The sequence below is a fragment of the Cordyceps militaris genome (genome assembly GCF_000225605.1).
Source record: "Cordyceps militaris CM01 unplaced genomic scaffold CCM_S00001, whole genome shotgun sequence".
NCBI classification, from domain to species: Eukaryota; Fungi; Ascomycota; class Sordariomycetes; order Hypocreales; family Cordycipitaceae; genus Cordyceps; species Cordyceps militaris.
In genome coordinates this window covers 418,628-434,412 of record NW_006271969.1, presented here as the reverse complement: position 1 = coordinate 434,412, position 15,785 = coordinate 418,628, and the positions used below count along the sequence as shown (strand labels likewise).

Sequence of the window (15,785 nt, the reverse complement as noted above, 5' to 3'; positions counted from 1 at the left end):
TTAATTTCGCAGCTCTTGGCTCAATTGGAGTGAGATCTCACGTAAATGATACGATGCTCACAAACTTCCCTCTCTCAGCTGGTGAAGCTACGTCTGTGATGACGCCATAGGCGATGGAAAAGGTGCCTAGAAGCAATTAATGACGGCACGAGGACGGAGCGCCGTTGGCTGCTGTTACCAGAAATTGCAAGCGCTTGCAATATCCTGAGACCGAGTAAAACATTGTATGATTTTGTAGAAGCGATAGCAATACACACCGACGCATAAAGGCTTAGTGTTGCCACATATACCGGTCGCCGGCCAATCTGATCTGCTGCATCGCCGACTAGAGTTGGCGCGAACATGGCCACGGCCATGTATGAAGTCACAGTCAAGTTAATACTGTCGACGGATACCCCCAAGGCTTTTGATAAGAGAGGAATGGCGGGGTAATAGATGAAGCTACTTGTTGTCGAAAACCAGGCTGCATACGCAACGAGAGCCACAATGCAGCGCTTCTCATTGATGCCAAAGGCCGAGTATGGAGGTAGTGGTTGTTCCTCCATGGCTTGTATTTCGTTTAAAGTTGCGACTGAATGGGCCGTATTCTTGGTAGAAAGTATAGTAGAATAAAGAGAAGTGAGAGTTGAGATCAGATCAGATCAAAGGCAGTTGCGGGGAAGGAGCGCCAGCAATAGCTGCGGGGTGACCTTGACCAAAGCACCATTGCTCTGTTGGGCGACTTTACAAGGGAATTATTTTGAATCTGGATACAGCATTGAATACAAATAAAAACGATGAAAATTTTCAAATAAAAATTGCTACGCGACAAAAGTTGCCAGCTGCGCCTGTTGGCTTGCCGCAGTGCTCTCAACGCTCCGCCACACCTCACTCAATACGAGAGCCCAGCAGCGCTCTTATAACCTCACTAAGAAACAATAATAATAAGCCAGACGATGGTATATTTACTGACTGGCTATTTTTTGTCTGATGGTGAAAGGTCCCGGCCTGCTTACACTGGTTGGCGACGGATGAAAATGACTTGAATCAGCCTTATCAACCTCGACAGCGAGACTAATAGAAACCGAGGTTTATTTGTCCAATGTCCCTTTTTTTTTTGCCCATCATGGATCGGCTCATTTGGCCCGTCTGTCATCCGAACTGCCACACCATCTTAGATTAGCTGCCGCCGCCACCCGACGAACGCGGGGACTCACCCCCACGTAGCAAACCAGTCACGCTTACCGCCATTGTGTAGAACACCTCTTGCTTTCTTTTTTTTTATAAAGACTATCAAACTCTGCGCCCCCTTTCCCTCAAGTCTGAACTAACAAGTCTGCGAGTCAAAGGCTCCCCAGTCTGGCCGCAGAAATGACAAAGCTCAACGAGCTGGTGTCCGCCGTGGACGAGCCCCAGAATGCGGAAAAGCAGTCCAAGGCCGAGCGAGCCTTTGTCGCCCGCCTCGACATTTTCCTCCTCACATTTGGGTGCATTTCTCAAGGTATGTAGTTCATCTTCACCATCACATTATAACAGTCTAACATGAATGGTCTAGTTATCAAGTACGATACTTTATACTCAGCTGTCCAAGCCCACGGCGCGCCTCACTAAACCTAGCCCAACCAGATATCTCGACCAGTCCAACATCAACAACGCCTACGTCTCGGGCATGAAAGAAGATCTTCATCTCCAGGGAAACGAGTTGAATTTGTACGTTCTTTTTTGTTTTTTTTTGTAATTCATCGCAAGACGTTAACCCCCCCCCCCCCCCAGATTTACCACCTATTTCAACGTTGCGTACTGTATCATGCTGATCCCCTCGCAAATCATCATGACCCATGTCCGCCCCAGCTGGTGGCTGCCTTCTGTCGAAATCGTCTGGGGCGTCATCACGGGCCTTTTTGCCATGACGCGTAGCGCGAAGCAAGTCTATGTCCTCCGCGCCTTTCTTGGTCTGTGTGAAAGCGCCGCCTACCCTGGCATGATCACCTTGTTCAGTAAAGTCAACCCCGTCATAAGCCTTCAAAACTATACAAATAACTTAGTACTTAATAACCTTCATAGTGTCTTGGTACACGCCGACAGAAATGGCCAAGCGAATCGGCTTCTACCATTCCTGCCAGTCCGTGGGACAAATGCTCTCCGGTGCGTTGCAAGCTGCCATTATCAACAGCCTTGGTGGCAAGTCTGGTCTGGCAGGATGGAGGTACGTTTCTCAATTCCGTAGACGCAAATTGCTTCCATTTTCTTACTACCTTATAGGTGGCTCTTTGTCGTCAATGCAATCATCACCGTTCTCTGGGGCATCGCAGGCTATTTCATGATTCCTGATATGCCCAACAACCCAAACCCGTGGTCTTTTTGGTTCAAAAGAGTTCATTCCGAACTGGCTCTCAGTCGCCTCGCTCGCACAAATCGGGTGGATGCAAAGCCAATATCGTGGTCTGGTGCAAGGTCCGTTCTTCATCCTCATTTGCATCCAGTCCAAAAGTGTCTAACCTCTCTCGTCTCCCCACAGACGTACATTTACGAACTGGTTGGTATACATTATTGCCTTTTTGTATATCGCCATGGTTCTTGGTACTTCTGGTGCCGACTACTTTGGCTTGTTCCTCAAGTCCGTACGCACGAGTAATGGCGAGCCACGCTGGACGACCACAGACGTCAACGTGATTCCCATCGGGGGCTCTGCGATGACTGTCATATTCGGTACGTCACCTGCGGCCAAAGTCACACGAAAGAAATTAATAGTAGTGATGCAGTCTGGGTTTGGGCTTACATGTCCGATTTCTTTCGCACGCGATGGCTCTTGATTATTCTGCAAGGTATCTCGTCTTCTGCTATTCAGATGTACCCGTTCTCACATCATCTTCAGCCGTTATCGCCATCATGGTTGCCATTATCATGAGTATCTGGACAACCCACCCTCACAGCACGCCAATCTCGGCAGCTTATGCGGCCTATTTCATTCAGCGCATCGCGCTAGGAACTGCGCCTCTGATTTGGGCATGGCTGTCCGATCTGTCAGTATTCATTGCCATTCTTTTGCCCTGACAACCTATTCACATCTTGATGATAGGTCGCCGACAGACCCTGAAGGTCGCACCCTGATCGTCGGCGCCTCAATCGCTGGTTATTACTCCATTTCAGCCTGGAGCCAGGTTCTTCTTTGGCCCGCCAGCCAGGCCCCGTACTGTAAGTCCCCAACGATTTTTCCTGCCGTAGTTCAGAATGCTCATACTGCCATTAGACGACTACGGTTGGCAATCTGCTTCTGCTCTCTGTGCGCTCGTTGTCATTCTCTGTGTTGTTCTACGCATCGTCGACGTTCGCTACCTTGCGTAAGTCCTGCCATCCAATATCAACAAAATATCACCAGACGTTACTAATTCACGAGGGCAGTCCAAAGAGGAAGTCGGATGCGGAGATTGCCGCAGTCGTTGCTGAAGAAATGGACGGCCTCAAGGATGAGGAGAAGAAGTTGGACGCTGAATCTCACGTGAGCCATGTACAGAGCAATGCCACACAAAGGCGTGTCTCGCCTTCTCCGGTGCAGAATTAAGGTCGGACGCTTGTTGATATATATGTCAAACGGTGATGCCAATTAAACAGATTGCAAGGCAAGGAACTTCCAAAAGACTGTTTTAATCCCCAACGCCGTGCCAGCTAAAATGCTCCATATACTATTGACTAGGGGTCTTTACGCAAAGGCGCCAACAAGCGCCATCAATGTAGCTCCAGCAACGACACAGAGATAGGCGTGTAGTCTCTTACGGCCCTTGAGAACCTTGAAGCTCTTCTCCGAAAGAAAGTCCTCGGCCAGCAGCTGTACCAGACCGGCGTAGAGAAGGAGGCCCGCAGAGATGGCGTTCATGACACCCACGGTGATCAGGCCGCCCATGGAGGCAGGGTCGTAGATGCGATGCACAAACAGACCAATGGCCTGCCCGATGGGGGTCGTGACGCCATAGGCGAGGACCATGAGCCACGGGCGCGGCGAGCTGCGGGGGAACTGGATCGCGGCAATACGGCTGCCCAGCGCCAGACCCTCAAAGGACTGGTGGAAGCTGATGGCTACGAGAAAGACGACAAAGGCGGGGCCGGTGGCGACCGACAGCGCCATTCCAATAAAGACGCTGTGGAACAGAATACCAGCCTCGAGTAGCAAGCACTGCAACATTTGGCGCTTCTGCTGCTCAGGTGTCTGTGGAGGAAGACTGCTAGAGTCTGTTCGCCTGTGGCCAGCTCCACGCTTCACGGTTGTGTACCGGCCGGTTCCGTTGCCGTTGGGGACGGGATCCAGCTCATCCAGATCGAGGTCGAGGTCCGAGTCGCCGTCAGCAAAGGCATTGTCGAGGGAATGCTTCCTCGGCCGATTCGTCGTCGGCGTCGATCCGGGCAGCGGCGAGGCGCCGGCCACAAGGCCCTCGGCAGCCTCGGCATCCGGATCGCTTACGGTGAGGGTGTCGGGGCGGTGGTTGCGTCGGTCCGCAAGACCGTTCATGTGGTACTCCTCGTGGTCTTCGCCTTCCAGCTCCTCCCATGTAGCGTGGCTGTGCGAGTGCGAGTGCCCCGCGCCGCGGGCCGTCAGGTACGACTCGACACCGACGACGATGATGGCCGAGACCATGCCGATGAGGCCGGGCAGGGGTGTGTATCCCTTGCTGAAGAAGTCGGGGAGGCAGGGGTCGGTCAGCGACTCAAATGCCGTCGGGAGGAGATGGACAAAGGCGGTCGCGAGCAAGACGCCGGTGCCGACGTGCTGGCAGTAGAAGATGAGGCGGCTCTGCGATTGTCCCGTCGTCGCGCGTCGCCCAATGAGGGGAAATCCGCAGGCTATCAAGTTGGCGCGCCCGTGTTAGCGAAACGTGGCACTGTGATGTCGCGCAAAGGGGCCAACATCGCATCAGACGTACCCAGTGTGCTCAGGGCGAGGATGAGGAACAGAGCGAAGACGTGGGCGGCCAAGTCATACCATCCCTGGCCCTTTCCACCGCATTTCGGTCGGCCGGTCGCGTTTTGCCGTCGTTGGAGCTCGGCCAACAATTCTCTGGTTGACCATTGAGTGGCATCTGTGATGCGAAATCGTCCCATGTCAGCAACGGCGTAGGTCGGATCGACGCGGCCGGGGCGAGGCAGGGCCCGCGAAGCGGAATGCGAAACATACCTTGTGCCAGGCTGGTGAGGTCGCTCATGGCGAAGGGTGGCGGCGGGAAAAGTCCTCCGCGTCTGAGGAAAAGGACAGCGGGCTCGCTGTTATGTATACTGGGCAAATGTAACGTGAGGGGGCATCGTTGTCCAAGCCAAGACCAAGGGCCAAGCCAAGCGTTGAGCAAATAAAGCAATCAGGGGGACCACCTTTTTGGGCTTTGTTGGAGGTGTACATACGCTACGTTTGTATGTACCTAGGTACCCATATGCCTAGGAGGTAGGTACCTGTAGGGATACTAATATTAGGTTAGTAGTATTGATGCCAACAGCGCCACAATCATCCGAACTCCGACCAGCCAACCTGACACTTGACAAAAAATTGCGGCAGCCAGGAATATTCTATTGTACCATCTGTTACTGGCAATTCTTCAATTTTTTGCACGTAGGATACTACCCTACCCAAAAAGTCCCCAGATAACCGCCATGGTACACTCGCCTGTAGTGACAGCGCGTTGCGTACCACTCTGGTCTCTTTTGCGGGGCATCCACCCAGCTCCATACATTCGTACAAATCACGGAGAAAATCCAATAAATAGAGTGCGCGAATCATTTTCTCATTATCAAATCGCAAGTCTATATTACAATCGTGTTCTTTTACCGTCCAACACGAATTACACCAGCAGCAATAAGCTTCTGAATCTTGGTGCGCACGCTCGGGTTGCGCATGTGCTCCTGCAGAGCCATCGGGTCGGATTGAGCCTGTTGCAGAATCGACTGCATCACAGGATCTTGCATTAGGCTCATGACCTATATCCTTCATTAGCACAGCGCTTCTCGCTCCAACACCGTAGTATCTTACCTCGGGGTCCTTCTGCAGTCTCGCACGAGTCTGCTCCTCCGTCTCGTTGTCGCGCGCCGAGTACATGGAAGAAAACGCCTTCTGCTGCTGCTGTTCGATTTCGCGGGCATTGGCCCCCTTGTGGTGCTCGGCATCAATCGCAAGAGCTTCCGTGCAGGCGTCAACACACTCCGAGTACTTGCGCATGCCAAAGTAGGCCTGTGCCTTGCGGATATAGGCACGGATAAAGGCAACATCATTCTTGATGGCCATGTCGCAGTCGTCCAGAGCACTAGGGAACTCAAACAGCTTGATAAAGGCCGCGGCACGGTTGCTGTAGCCACGAGGGTCCTCAGGCGCACGCTTAATCATTTCCGTGTAAGAAGCAACGGCGCCGGGGAAATCACTCTCCTTGAACTTTTTGTTGCCATCCTCGCGAGCCTCGTCAGCCTTGGCAGGATCGATATAGGCAGTCTTGGCGGCCTCGGCCCTGGACTTTTCAGCCGCCCGGAGCTTGTTCAGAACGTCGGGTGTGCGGTGCTCCGTCAGAGACTTGTTGTAGTTCTCAATCGACTTGGTCAAGTCACCCTTGCGCTCGTATGCCGAACCGATACGAGCATAACTCTTGGCAATAACTTTGAAATCGGCGTAAATTTCGCGGCCCTCCTCGATGGCCTTGTTGCACGCCTCGATACAGGCATCGTAGTCACCCTTCTCAAATTGAGCAGCACCAAGGTTGTTGAGATACGTAATATCCTTGTACGTGTCCCAAGCCTTGGCGTAGTGTTCGATAGCTTCGTCAAATTTACGTTTCTTGTAGTTCTCAGTACCGAGGGCCTTTTCCTTGTCAGCCTCCTCCTTGGCCTTCTTCTTCTCGAGAGCCTCTTCGTCCAGGACTTCGGGTTCCGGCTCTGGAGCCTTGTTCGTAGCCGATGGCTTGCTTTCCTGGGCTGAAGCATCCGGCATGCTCACGTCGCCCTGTTCACGAGGATCGCTGTCTCTCATTTCCATGTCAACACCCATCATGACCCCGAGGACTTGAATCATTCTGGGGTCGCTAAACATTTCGGTTGTCATCTGGGGGTTCTTCTGCAGTTGCTGCAGCTTGGCCATAAAGGAGGGGTCTGACAGGTAACTGCTGGTCTTGGAGTTCGAGGCTAGCTTCTGCAAGAGCTGGGGGTCATTGAACATGCGCGCGAGTCCAGCACCTGGATCATCGCCACCAGCCCCAGGGAATCCACCCGCCTCCTGCTGCATGGCCTTCTCGACGGACGCCAGGCCGCTCTTCAGCTGAGCATTGTTAGCATCATGCTTCAGGCCCTCGACGTAGGCATCGTTGGCACCGAGCAAATCGCCCTGGCCGTGGAGAGCGGCGCCCTTGCGGCCCCAGCCTTTAGGCCAGTCCGGCTTGATCTCGGTCGTCTTTTCGGCATCTTTCAAAGCTGCATCCCAATCCTTCTTCGAGGCGTAAGCTGCAGAACGGTTCGAGTACAGAATGTGGTTTTCCGGCTGAAGGGCAATGGCCTGGGTAAAGTGATCACTGCAGAAGACGTTAGCATACATTCGGCGTTTGCCTTTCGTCATGGCAAGCCGGAAATCGGGCTTACATAGCATCATCAAAGTTCTTGTCCGCAATAGCCTTGTTGCCCAGAGCTTTGAGCTCGTCCGCGCTGGCCATGGTGACGAGTTTGGAAGTGCTGCCAAGTAGAAGTTGAGCTAGTGATTGAAGAATAGGTCTTTTCTGGTTGTTGTTCTTGTTATTTGTGACGTAGGACGGTGTGTACAATTCGTATGAAAGTCAAAACGTCGAAACGGTTGAACAGCCCAAGACATAGATGGGAGGGTGGGGAGAAAAGTTGAAGCTCCATCTCAAGTGCCTTCTAGCTCCTTCGACGGCTGTCCCCGCATTGACCACCTTATTGGCCTTAGCTAGTGTGGGGCTCTAGCTACAGCAACCAGATTTATCGCACAGAGCACTGCCTCGATAAGAGAGCTTATCTTATCCACACTAACAATAAGCGTAGATAAGCAATAACCTTAGGTATCTTAAGACATAGTATTGTTTTATAACTTAAATTATATAGCCTAAGGCTAGGAAATAGGATATATAAATTAACTAGTTATTCCTTATAGCTTTATCTAATATAAGGCTAATTTTCCTTATTATCTTTACTTTTTATTATTCTTTTATAAGCTATATTAGCTATATTACTATCTTATATAACTATATTAATACTTTATAATTATAAGCCTAGAAGGTTCTAATTATATAAGGTATTTATTATAATTTAAAACTTCTTATAATATTTATATTATATAGATTCTTTTTTTTATTATTACTTTATTTATTATTATTATTATTATTATTATTATTATTATTATTATTATTATTATATAATATTCTATTATTTTATTATTCTATTATATTATTCTATACTAAGGCTATAGTCTTACCTAGACTTAAATAATATAACTTAAAGAGTTAGTTTAACTAAATTTAAGCTTTTTAGTTTTTTATAATAAATATATAGATAATTATTAATCTTATAAAGAAGATTAATATTAAAGATATATTAAACCCTTTTAATATACTTATAGAAATTAAGATATATAAGGTAGAACTTTATAAAATTATAAAACTTAATAAACCTATTAAAGTAAACTTTAAAATACTTAATATACTTAAAGCCTTATCTAATTAAGAGTAATAAGAATATAAGATTACCTTATAAGTATATAAAGAAAGTAAAACTAAACTAAATAAGGTTTATAAACTTATTATATTATTTATTAATCTTTATTTAATAATTAAAGTATATAATAAGCTTAAGAAAAAATACCTAAAAGAGTATATTATTTATTAATTAGTTAAAAAGCTTAAGTTAATTATTACTCTAAATATAGTATATATAAAGGTTAAGGTAAACTATACTTATAAGAGTATATTATAAGATATATATTAAGGGAATATTAATATTAAAAAATAGCTTAAGAATTAGGAGGTAGTATATAATTATATAAATATACTTAATATACTATTAACTAATAGTTATTTTATAATTAATAATTTCTTTAAAGCTATTAAAGTAAAGCTATACTTAAAATAAGCTTTACTATAGTTATATAAGAATAAAGTTTATATTATTTAAAGTAAAAGACTAAAAATAACCTTATTAGAATATAAGACCTCTCTTTATATAAGTAATAAACTATAACCTTTCTCTTTATATAAGTAATAAACTATAACCTTTAAAATTAGCTCTTATATATAATATACTTTATAGTAATAAAAAGTATAAAAAGGATAAGCCTAAAGACTTTATATATTCTTATAATACTAAAAAAAGGTATTAGTAGAAGCCTAAGGAATACTATATACTTTAATTTACTATAATAGGTAATAAGAAGGTATATATTATAAGGCCTCTAACTACCTAGTAGATCTTTAATATTAAAAGCTACTTTAGTACTAAATATAATATATATATAAGAGTAAAGTATATATAGTATAAAGGTAATAGGAGCTTTATTAGTAGTAAAGGAAAGAGTAATAAATTTATATATATATTATTTAGACTTAAACTCTTAAAAGATTATAAGGATAAGTATAGCTTTCTTAAAAGACTAGCTTATATTATTAATATAGCTTTTATAAACCTAGGTAAATACTATTTATATAAATCTATACTCTTTAATAACTATAGTAGTATATATATTATTAATAATATAATACTTTTTAACCTAGAATTAATTTAGGTCTTAGATAATAGATTTTCTATAAATATTAGTAAATAAATCCTTTAGCTAGATAGTATTAAAACCTATATAATAATAAATATATTAAATATTAAAAGTAAATCTAAAACCCTAATATTAAATAATATATATATAATACTAAAAATACTAGTTAATATTATATTAAAAATACTAGTTTACTTTATTAGTTTATAGCTATATAGCTTTAATTATACCTTATATAGAGGAGATATAGTAAAAAGTAAAGTAGTTTAATAATTAATATACTTTAATAACCTTATATTCTTTAAATATATTCCTCTTTAATAATTACTAATATACCTAGAAGATAATATAGTTATAATACTATTAAGGTAAAAGAAGGAATAAAGCTATAAATATTCTACCTAACTACTACTAGTATTATAAACTAATAAATACCTATAGTATCTTTATTTAGGGTATTTAAGGCTATAAGCTTTAAATATAATTAGTAAAAGTATATTAAATATAAAGATTATTAAAATTAAGTATATTAACTATAAAAGCTATATATTAACCTATATAGGCTAAGTTATCTTATAATAACCTAGCTATAACCTTATATAAAGACTATTTAATAGGATTAGTTAAGATCTTTAAGACTATCCTATAAGTTATAATAGTAAATTCTAGTTATTTACTATTAAAGATAAGTATATAAAGTATATCTATTATTAGCTATTACCTTTAAAAGTATAAAGACCCCTATTTTATACTATCTAAGCCTTCTATATATAGGTAAAAACCTAATATAGACTAGATATATATATAATTGTTATAACCAACAGGGCATATATAGGGTAAGAGGTGAAGTTGTTATATTATGTAACTTCTATCTAGTTGTATAGTATAGGTAAGTGCTAGATATACTAGGTAATAGGAGATTATTCTTTTAGCTTTAAAGCTACCTATTATTACTCCTACTTAATCTATATTAACTAGGAAAAATAACTAGAAATAACTATAAGGAATAAAATAATAACTATAAGGAATAAAATAATAACTATAAAGAATAAAATAATAACTATAAGGAAAAGTAGTAACTACTATAGCTACTATAATATACTATAATAGTAGCCTAATTCTCCTACTTACTAATTATTGCGCTAGCAGGCGCTATAGTGGATATAGTTGGCTAAGTATAGCGGATGTTTAGTAAGATATGCTATATATAGAGGTATATAGTAGATAGATTTATACTATATATAGTTATATATAGTAGCTAGTTATACTATATAGTGTATATATATAGTAGTTATACTATATAATAGTATATAAAGAAGTCTTAGTACTTATAACCCTAATATAAGGTACTATAGGGGCTACTATAGTAGGTAACTAAGCTAATAAAGCTAGACTATTATAAAGGCGCTATTACCTCCTATAAGTAAGTAAAGTAACTACCTATAAGCTATTAACTACTAATATATATAACTACTAATTATCCCTTTATTCTTATAATTTCCTAGTAGTACCTAAGGTATTACCTATTTATATATTTAACTATAGCCTCTTCCTTTTATAGTTTATTTTATTAATTAATTAAGAATTATTATTATATAACTATTCCTATAGAGTACCTCTATAAGTACTTTATACCTATAATCTTATAACTATTACCTACTTAGGATAGTAATCCTAATACTAATTAGTAATTACCTTTACCTTAATTATAAATTTCTAATAAAATACCTATTCCCCTTATACCTTTATAGCCTTATAACCTTTTAGAACTATCTATTTTATTAATTATAATATCTAGTATAACTATTAAAAAGCCTAGTATACTACTTAATATACCTAGTAACTTAACTAATAAAAAACCTTTAATTAAGTCTTTAATATAGTTTTATATAATAACCTTTAAGATCTTAAGCTACTTATTAGTTATAATCCCTAATAAGGTACCTAAAAGCCTTACTTATCTTACCTATCTCCTCCTAGCTAACTAGAAATTATTCTAGCTATACTCTCTTATTTAGAGTATTAAAAAAGCTATTAACCTTAATTAATAAATTACTATAGTAATTATTTTTTATACCTTTATATATAATACCTATTATAAATAATTTAGTAGCTACTTCTAAGAGTACTTTTATAAGGATTTTACTTACTAAACTAAAGCTAACTAGAAAATAGTTAATAAGGAGGTCCTTTATAAGTTTAAAGACTATCTTAATAGTATTAAAGTTACTTTATATACTAGTAAAGAATAGTAAATTACTAAAACTATTTAGAAGACTATCTCTAGTAAATATATTAGCTATAAAAGTAATTACCTTTTTCCTTTTTTAAAAGAAGGACTTCTTATAATATAATCTAACTAGCTCTTAGTAAAACTATTTACTATTAAATTAGGATTTATAAGGAAGTTACTATTTAGTTTCCTCCTAGCTAATAAACCCTTAAAACTAGCTAATAATAAAGGGAAGGATACTTATAGCCTTTTCTATCTAGATAATAATAACTTACTCTAGATAGCCTAAGTATTAGTACCTTAGTATATATTACTACTAAAACCGCCTTAGGAAATACTAGAGAAAGACCTATATAGTATAGAAAATACCCTACCTAAACCTATAAGGATTTACTAGGACCCTTATATAACTAGACTTCTTTTAATACTTAATACCCCTTAAGTGCCTAACTTACTTATAGTAATTAATACCCTTATACCTCCTAATACCTTATAGAACTCTAGCTATAATAAGTATACTTAGCCCTTTATACTATAACTATATTAAGGGAACTTTACTTATTAGTATTATAAAAGGTAGGCTACCTAATAACCCCCTAAATATAAGGTATTACTACTACCCTTACTAAGACTACCTATACCCCTATTATAGCTACTATAGGGACTACTATAGCTATTATATTAATAAGGAGTATTATTATTACCTTTAGGACTATTACTACTATCCTTATTATTATTATACTACTCTAGTAATAAAGGGTATAAATAGCCTAAAGATAAACCCCTTAGGCTACTTATAGTAAATCTAAATATATTAAAGTAGATTAATAGTATTACTAAAAGGTACTAAGAGGCTAATAAGTATAATAGAAAAAGGTATAACTTCTTCTATACCTAGATATATAATTTTATTAATTATTATAATTAAGCCTAGCTTCTAGAAAAGACCTTATTATATATATTCCTATTAATACTTACTAGAAAAGCCTTAAAGTACTATATCTAGGTAATTATAAACTACTAAATAACCTATAGTAAGATAATTAAGGTAGTTTATAACTAATTTAAGCCTTTATTAACCTAGGACCTTTATATAAATAAATAAAGATACCTTTTATTAGATAAGCTAATAAAAGAGTACTCTATAAAGTCTACTATTAACTACCTTAAGTTATTAATTAATAAAATCTAGGTTCTATATTAAGGACTATTTTTTATATTAGAAAGTATAATTATACTTACTAAGACTTAAAATATATTAAAAAGTACTATATATAGTAATAAAGCTTATACTATAGCCTTTATATAGTCTTTAGAATACTATAAAGACTTAATTTTAGTATTTTAATAATTAATCTATATATATAAGTAAACCTATTTAAAGTACTAGAACTTCTATATTAATAAGTAGTTCTATAGTACCTAAATCCTTCTAAAGAAATAACCTAGTAGCTTAAATAGCACCTTAAAGTACTATTTTATATACTAGAAAGAAGGCTATTAGTTAATAAACTATACTAAAAAGGAATAAAAAGGTGCTTATAACGCCTAGAATGCCTATAAGATCTACTAGAAGCCTCTAAGTAATAAAAAGTACTAGGCTTTTTTAGTAGCCTTTAAGAAAGCTTTAGAAGAGATACTATTAGTTTAGGATAAGGTTAATACTTATATTACTACTTTATTCTCTAATAAAGATAACTCTTTAGTAAGTAAATAAGAGAATATATAAGTATTCTTCTTAAGAGCTATTAAAGCTTTTATTATAATAAAGGACTAATCCCTTAAAAAGATTATATATTTCCTTACTAATGCCTTTATTAAATATACTATCTATACTAAAGATTTATTTTAAAGTATCTTTAGTATCTTTAGCTATAAGGAATAGTATATAAAGGATATTTTTAAAGGGATCCTCCTTAATATAAGTACTACTAGCACTTTTAATACTAATATAGTATAAGTAAAGGTACTAATAAAACTAATTCTAGGCCTCTAGGTTATAGAATTAGCTTTTACTATAATAGTATACTTTAATACTAGCTTTATAACCTCTATTAGTAAGATTATAATACCTATAGTACTTAAAATAATTATATTCTAGGTACTACTAATTACTATGCTATTCCTACTTTCTATTAAGGATATAAATATACTAGGGATTTAGCTAGATAATATTAATAATATACTCTACTAAGAATAGCTAAAGGTCCCTATTATAAGATATTAGGGATACCCTTAGTAGATACTATATACTACTAAAGCTACTACTTTTTACCTAATAGAAAAAGAACTCTAGTACTTATACTACTACTTTAGGCACCTTTTAATAGCCTACCTTAACTAAATACTAGAATATATAAAAGAGGAATTTAGTAAAGAAGTACTAAACTACCTAATAGCTACCTATAGGTAATACTAGCTATATACTAAGTCCTCTAGATAGTTCTAATTTACCCTAAAGGATAAGTATAAATTTAACTATAAAATACTAGCTAATATAATATATTTTAATAATTAATAACCTATTCTATATATACTAGATACTATTACCTCTTTCTAGGTAGCTTAATTCCTTTATAGAAGTATAGGAAGCCCCCTAGAAAGTACTAAAAGCCTTTAGGATATACTCTAGTACTATTAGATTAATATATACCTTAGACCCCTTAAATAGATTATTTATAATACTAGAAGTAACTTTTTATTAACTAAATTCTATAAATATATAAAGAAACTAGATATTTAAGTATACTTAGTACTTATAGAAGCCTATAATATAATTAGTAAGCTAGAATACTATTATACCCCCCTTTAGTATATTTATAATATTATCTATAAAGAGCTATAAGGTACCTTAAGTACTAATAAGTACTTATAACTTACTATTAAGGCTATAAATAACTCTACTAGCCTTAATAGCCTAGTACTTACCTTACTAGTCTTTAGTACCTACCCCTACCTCTTAGAAGGCTCTTTACTATACCCTTTAGTAGCTTAATATACTAAAGCCCTCTAGAAAGTAACTAACACTACCTAAAAAGCCCTCTCCTTATAGTAAGTATATAAGGCACTAGCTATATATAATAGCCTTAATATAAGCCCTCTATACTACTTACTACTATAGTTAGATATCTATATTTAGTATAAAAATATTAGCTAGACTAGCCTTTATAAGCTAATAGGTATAGATACTAGAAAATATACTATAGAAATACTATCTAGCCTTATTAGCTTTTATATAACTACTATATACCTATTCCTTACTAAGAAGGACCTAGATATAGACCTAGAAGTACTATAAGCCCCTAAAAGTAATACTAATAATAAGTATAACTCTAATAATAACCTAAACTATAATTATTAGGCCCTTAGGACTACTAAAGCTACCTTAAAGCCTACTAAAGCCCCTCTAAAGCCTATTAAGACTACTTTAAAACCTATTAAAACTATTTTAAAGCCCTTTAAGACTACCTTAAGGCCTATTAAATAGATCTAAGTTATTATCCCCTATAAGCCTAGGTATTTATAAATAATTCCTAGTATTAAGATAAAATACTAGCCTATAAAGTACTAAATTCTATTAAAAATAACTAAAGATAAAATATTCTTTTTTATTAAAAAGAAGAATAATATAGAGTACTACTTAAAGCTCTAAAAGGATAATATACTCCTTAATAATAAGCCTCTATTCCTTACCTCTATTAAAAAGGAGTTATAAAGCCTTTTAGAATATAGAGTTTTCTAATTTATTAAGTTTAACTTTATTATTTACTATAAATACTTATTTAAGTTCTAAATAGTTAATAAGATTAAGTTTAATATTATTAAAAAGCCTATAAAGAAAAT

At 37.7% G+C, this 15,785-nt stretch overlaps 4 protein-coding genes across 4 annotated transcripts; 1 reads left to right on the top strand and 3 right to left on the bottom strand.

Annotated features, from left to right (window-relative positions):
- Positions 1-87: 87 nt before the first annotated feature.
- On the bottom strand, positions 88-545 carry CCM_00119 (Major facilitator superfamily transporter; the record flags this gene model as incomplete). The annotated part of the gene is made up of 2 exons (XM_006665279.1): positions 88-126; positions 258-545. 2 exons carry the CDS (start codon positions 543-545, stop codon positions 88-90), a joined length of 327 nt encoding a protein of 108 aa, XP_006665342.1.
- Positions 546-1,105: 560 nt separating this feature from the next.
- CCM_00118 (Major facilitator superfamily transporter) lies at positions 1,106-3,541 on the top strand (the record flags this gene model as incomplete). The annotated part of the gene is made up of 13 exons (XM_006665278.1): positions 1,106-1,126; positions 1,315-1,480; positions 1,535-1,541; positions 1,606-1,689; positions 1,753-1,976; positions 2,044-2,185; positions 2,242-2,433; positions 2,498-2,688; positions 2,742-2,804; positions 2,855-3,002; positions 3,059-3,174; positions 3,230-3,320; positions 3,382-3,541. 13 exons carry the CDS (start codon positions 1,106-1,108, stop codon positions 3,539-3,541), a joined length of 1,605 nt encoding a protein of 534 aa, XP_006665341.1.
- A 138-nt stretch (positions 3,542-3,679) lies between these two features.
- Positions 3,680-5,174, bottom strand: CCM_00117 (ZIP family zinc transporter; the record flags this gene model as incomplete). Its single annotated transcript, XM_006665277.1, has 3 exons — positions 3,680-4,815; positions 4,896-5,051; positions 5,147-5,174. 3 exons carry the CDS (start codon positions 5,172-5,174, stop codon positions 3,680-3,682), a joined length of 1,320 nt encoding a protein of 439 aa, XP_006665340.1.
- A 610-nt stretch (positions 5,175-5,784) lies between these two features.
- CCM_00116 (heat shock protein) lies at positions 5,785-7,646 on the bottom strand (the record flags this gene model as incomplete). Its single annotated transcript, XM_006665276.1, has 3 exons — positions 5,785-5,937; positions 5,990-7,508; positions 7,576-7,646. The coding sequence occupies 3 exons, from the start codon at positions 7,644-7,646 to the stop codon at positions 5,785-5,787; spliced, it is 1,743 nt and encodes a 580-aa protein (XP_006665339.1).
- Positions 7,647-15,785: the final 8,139 nt, after the last annotated feature.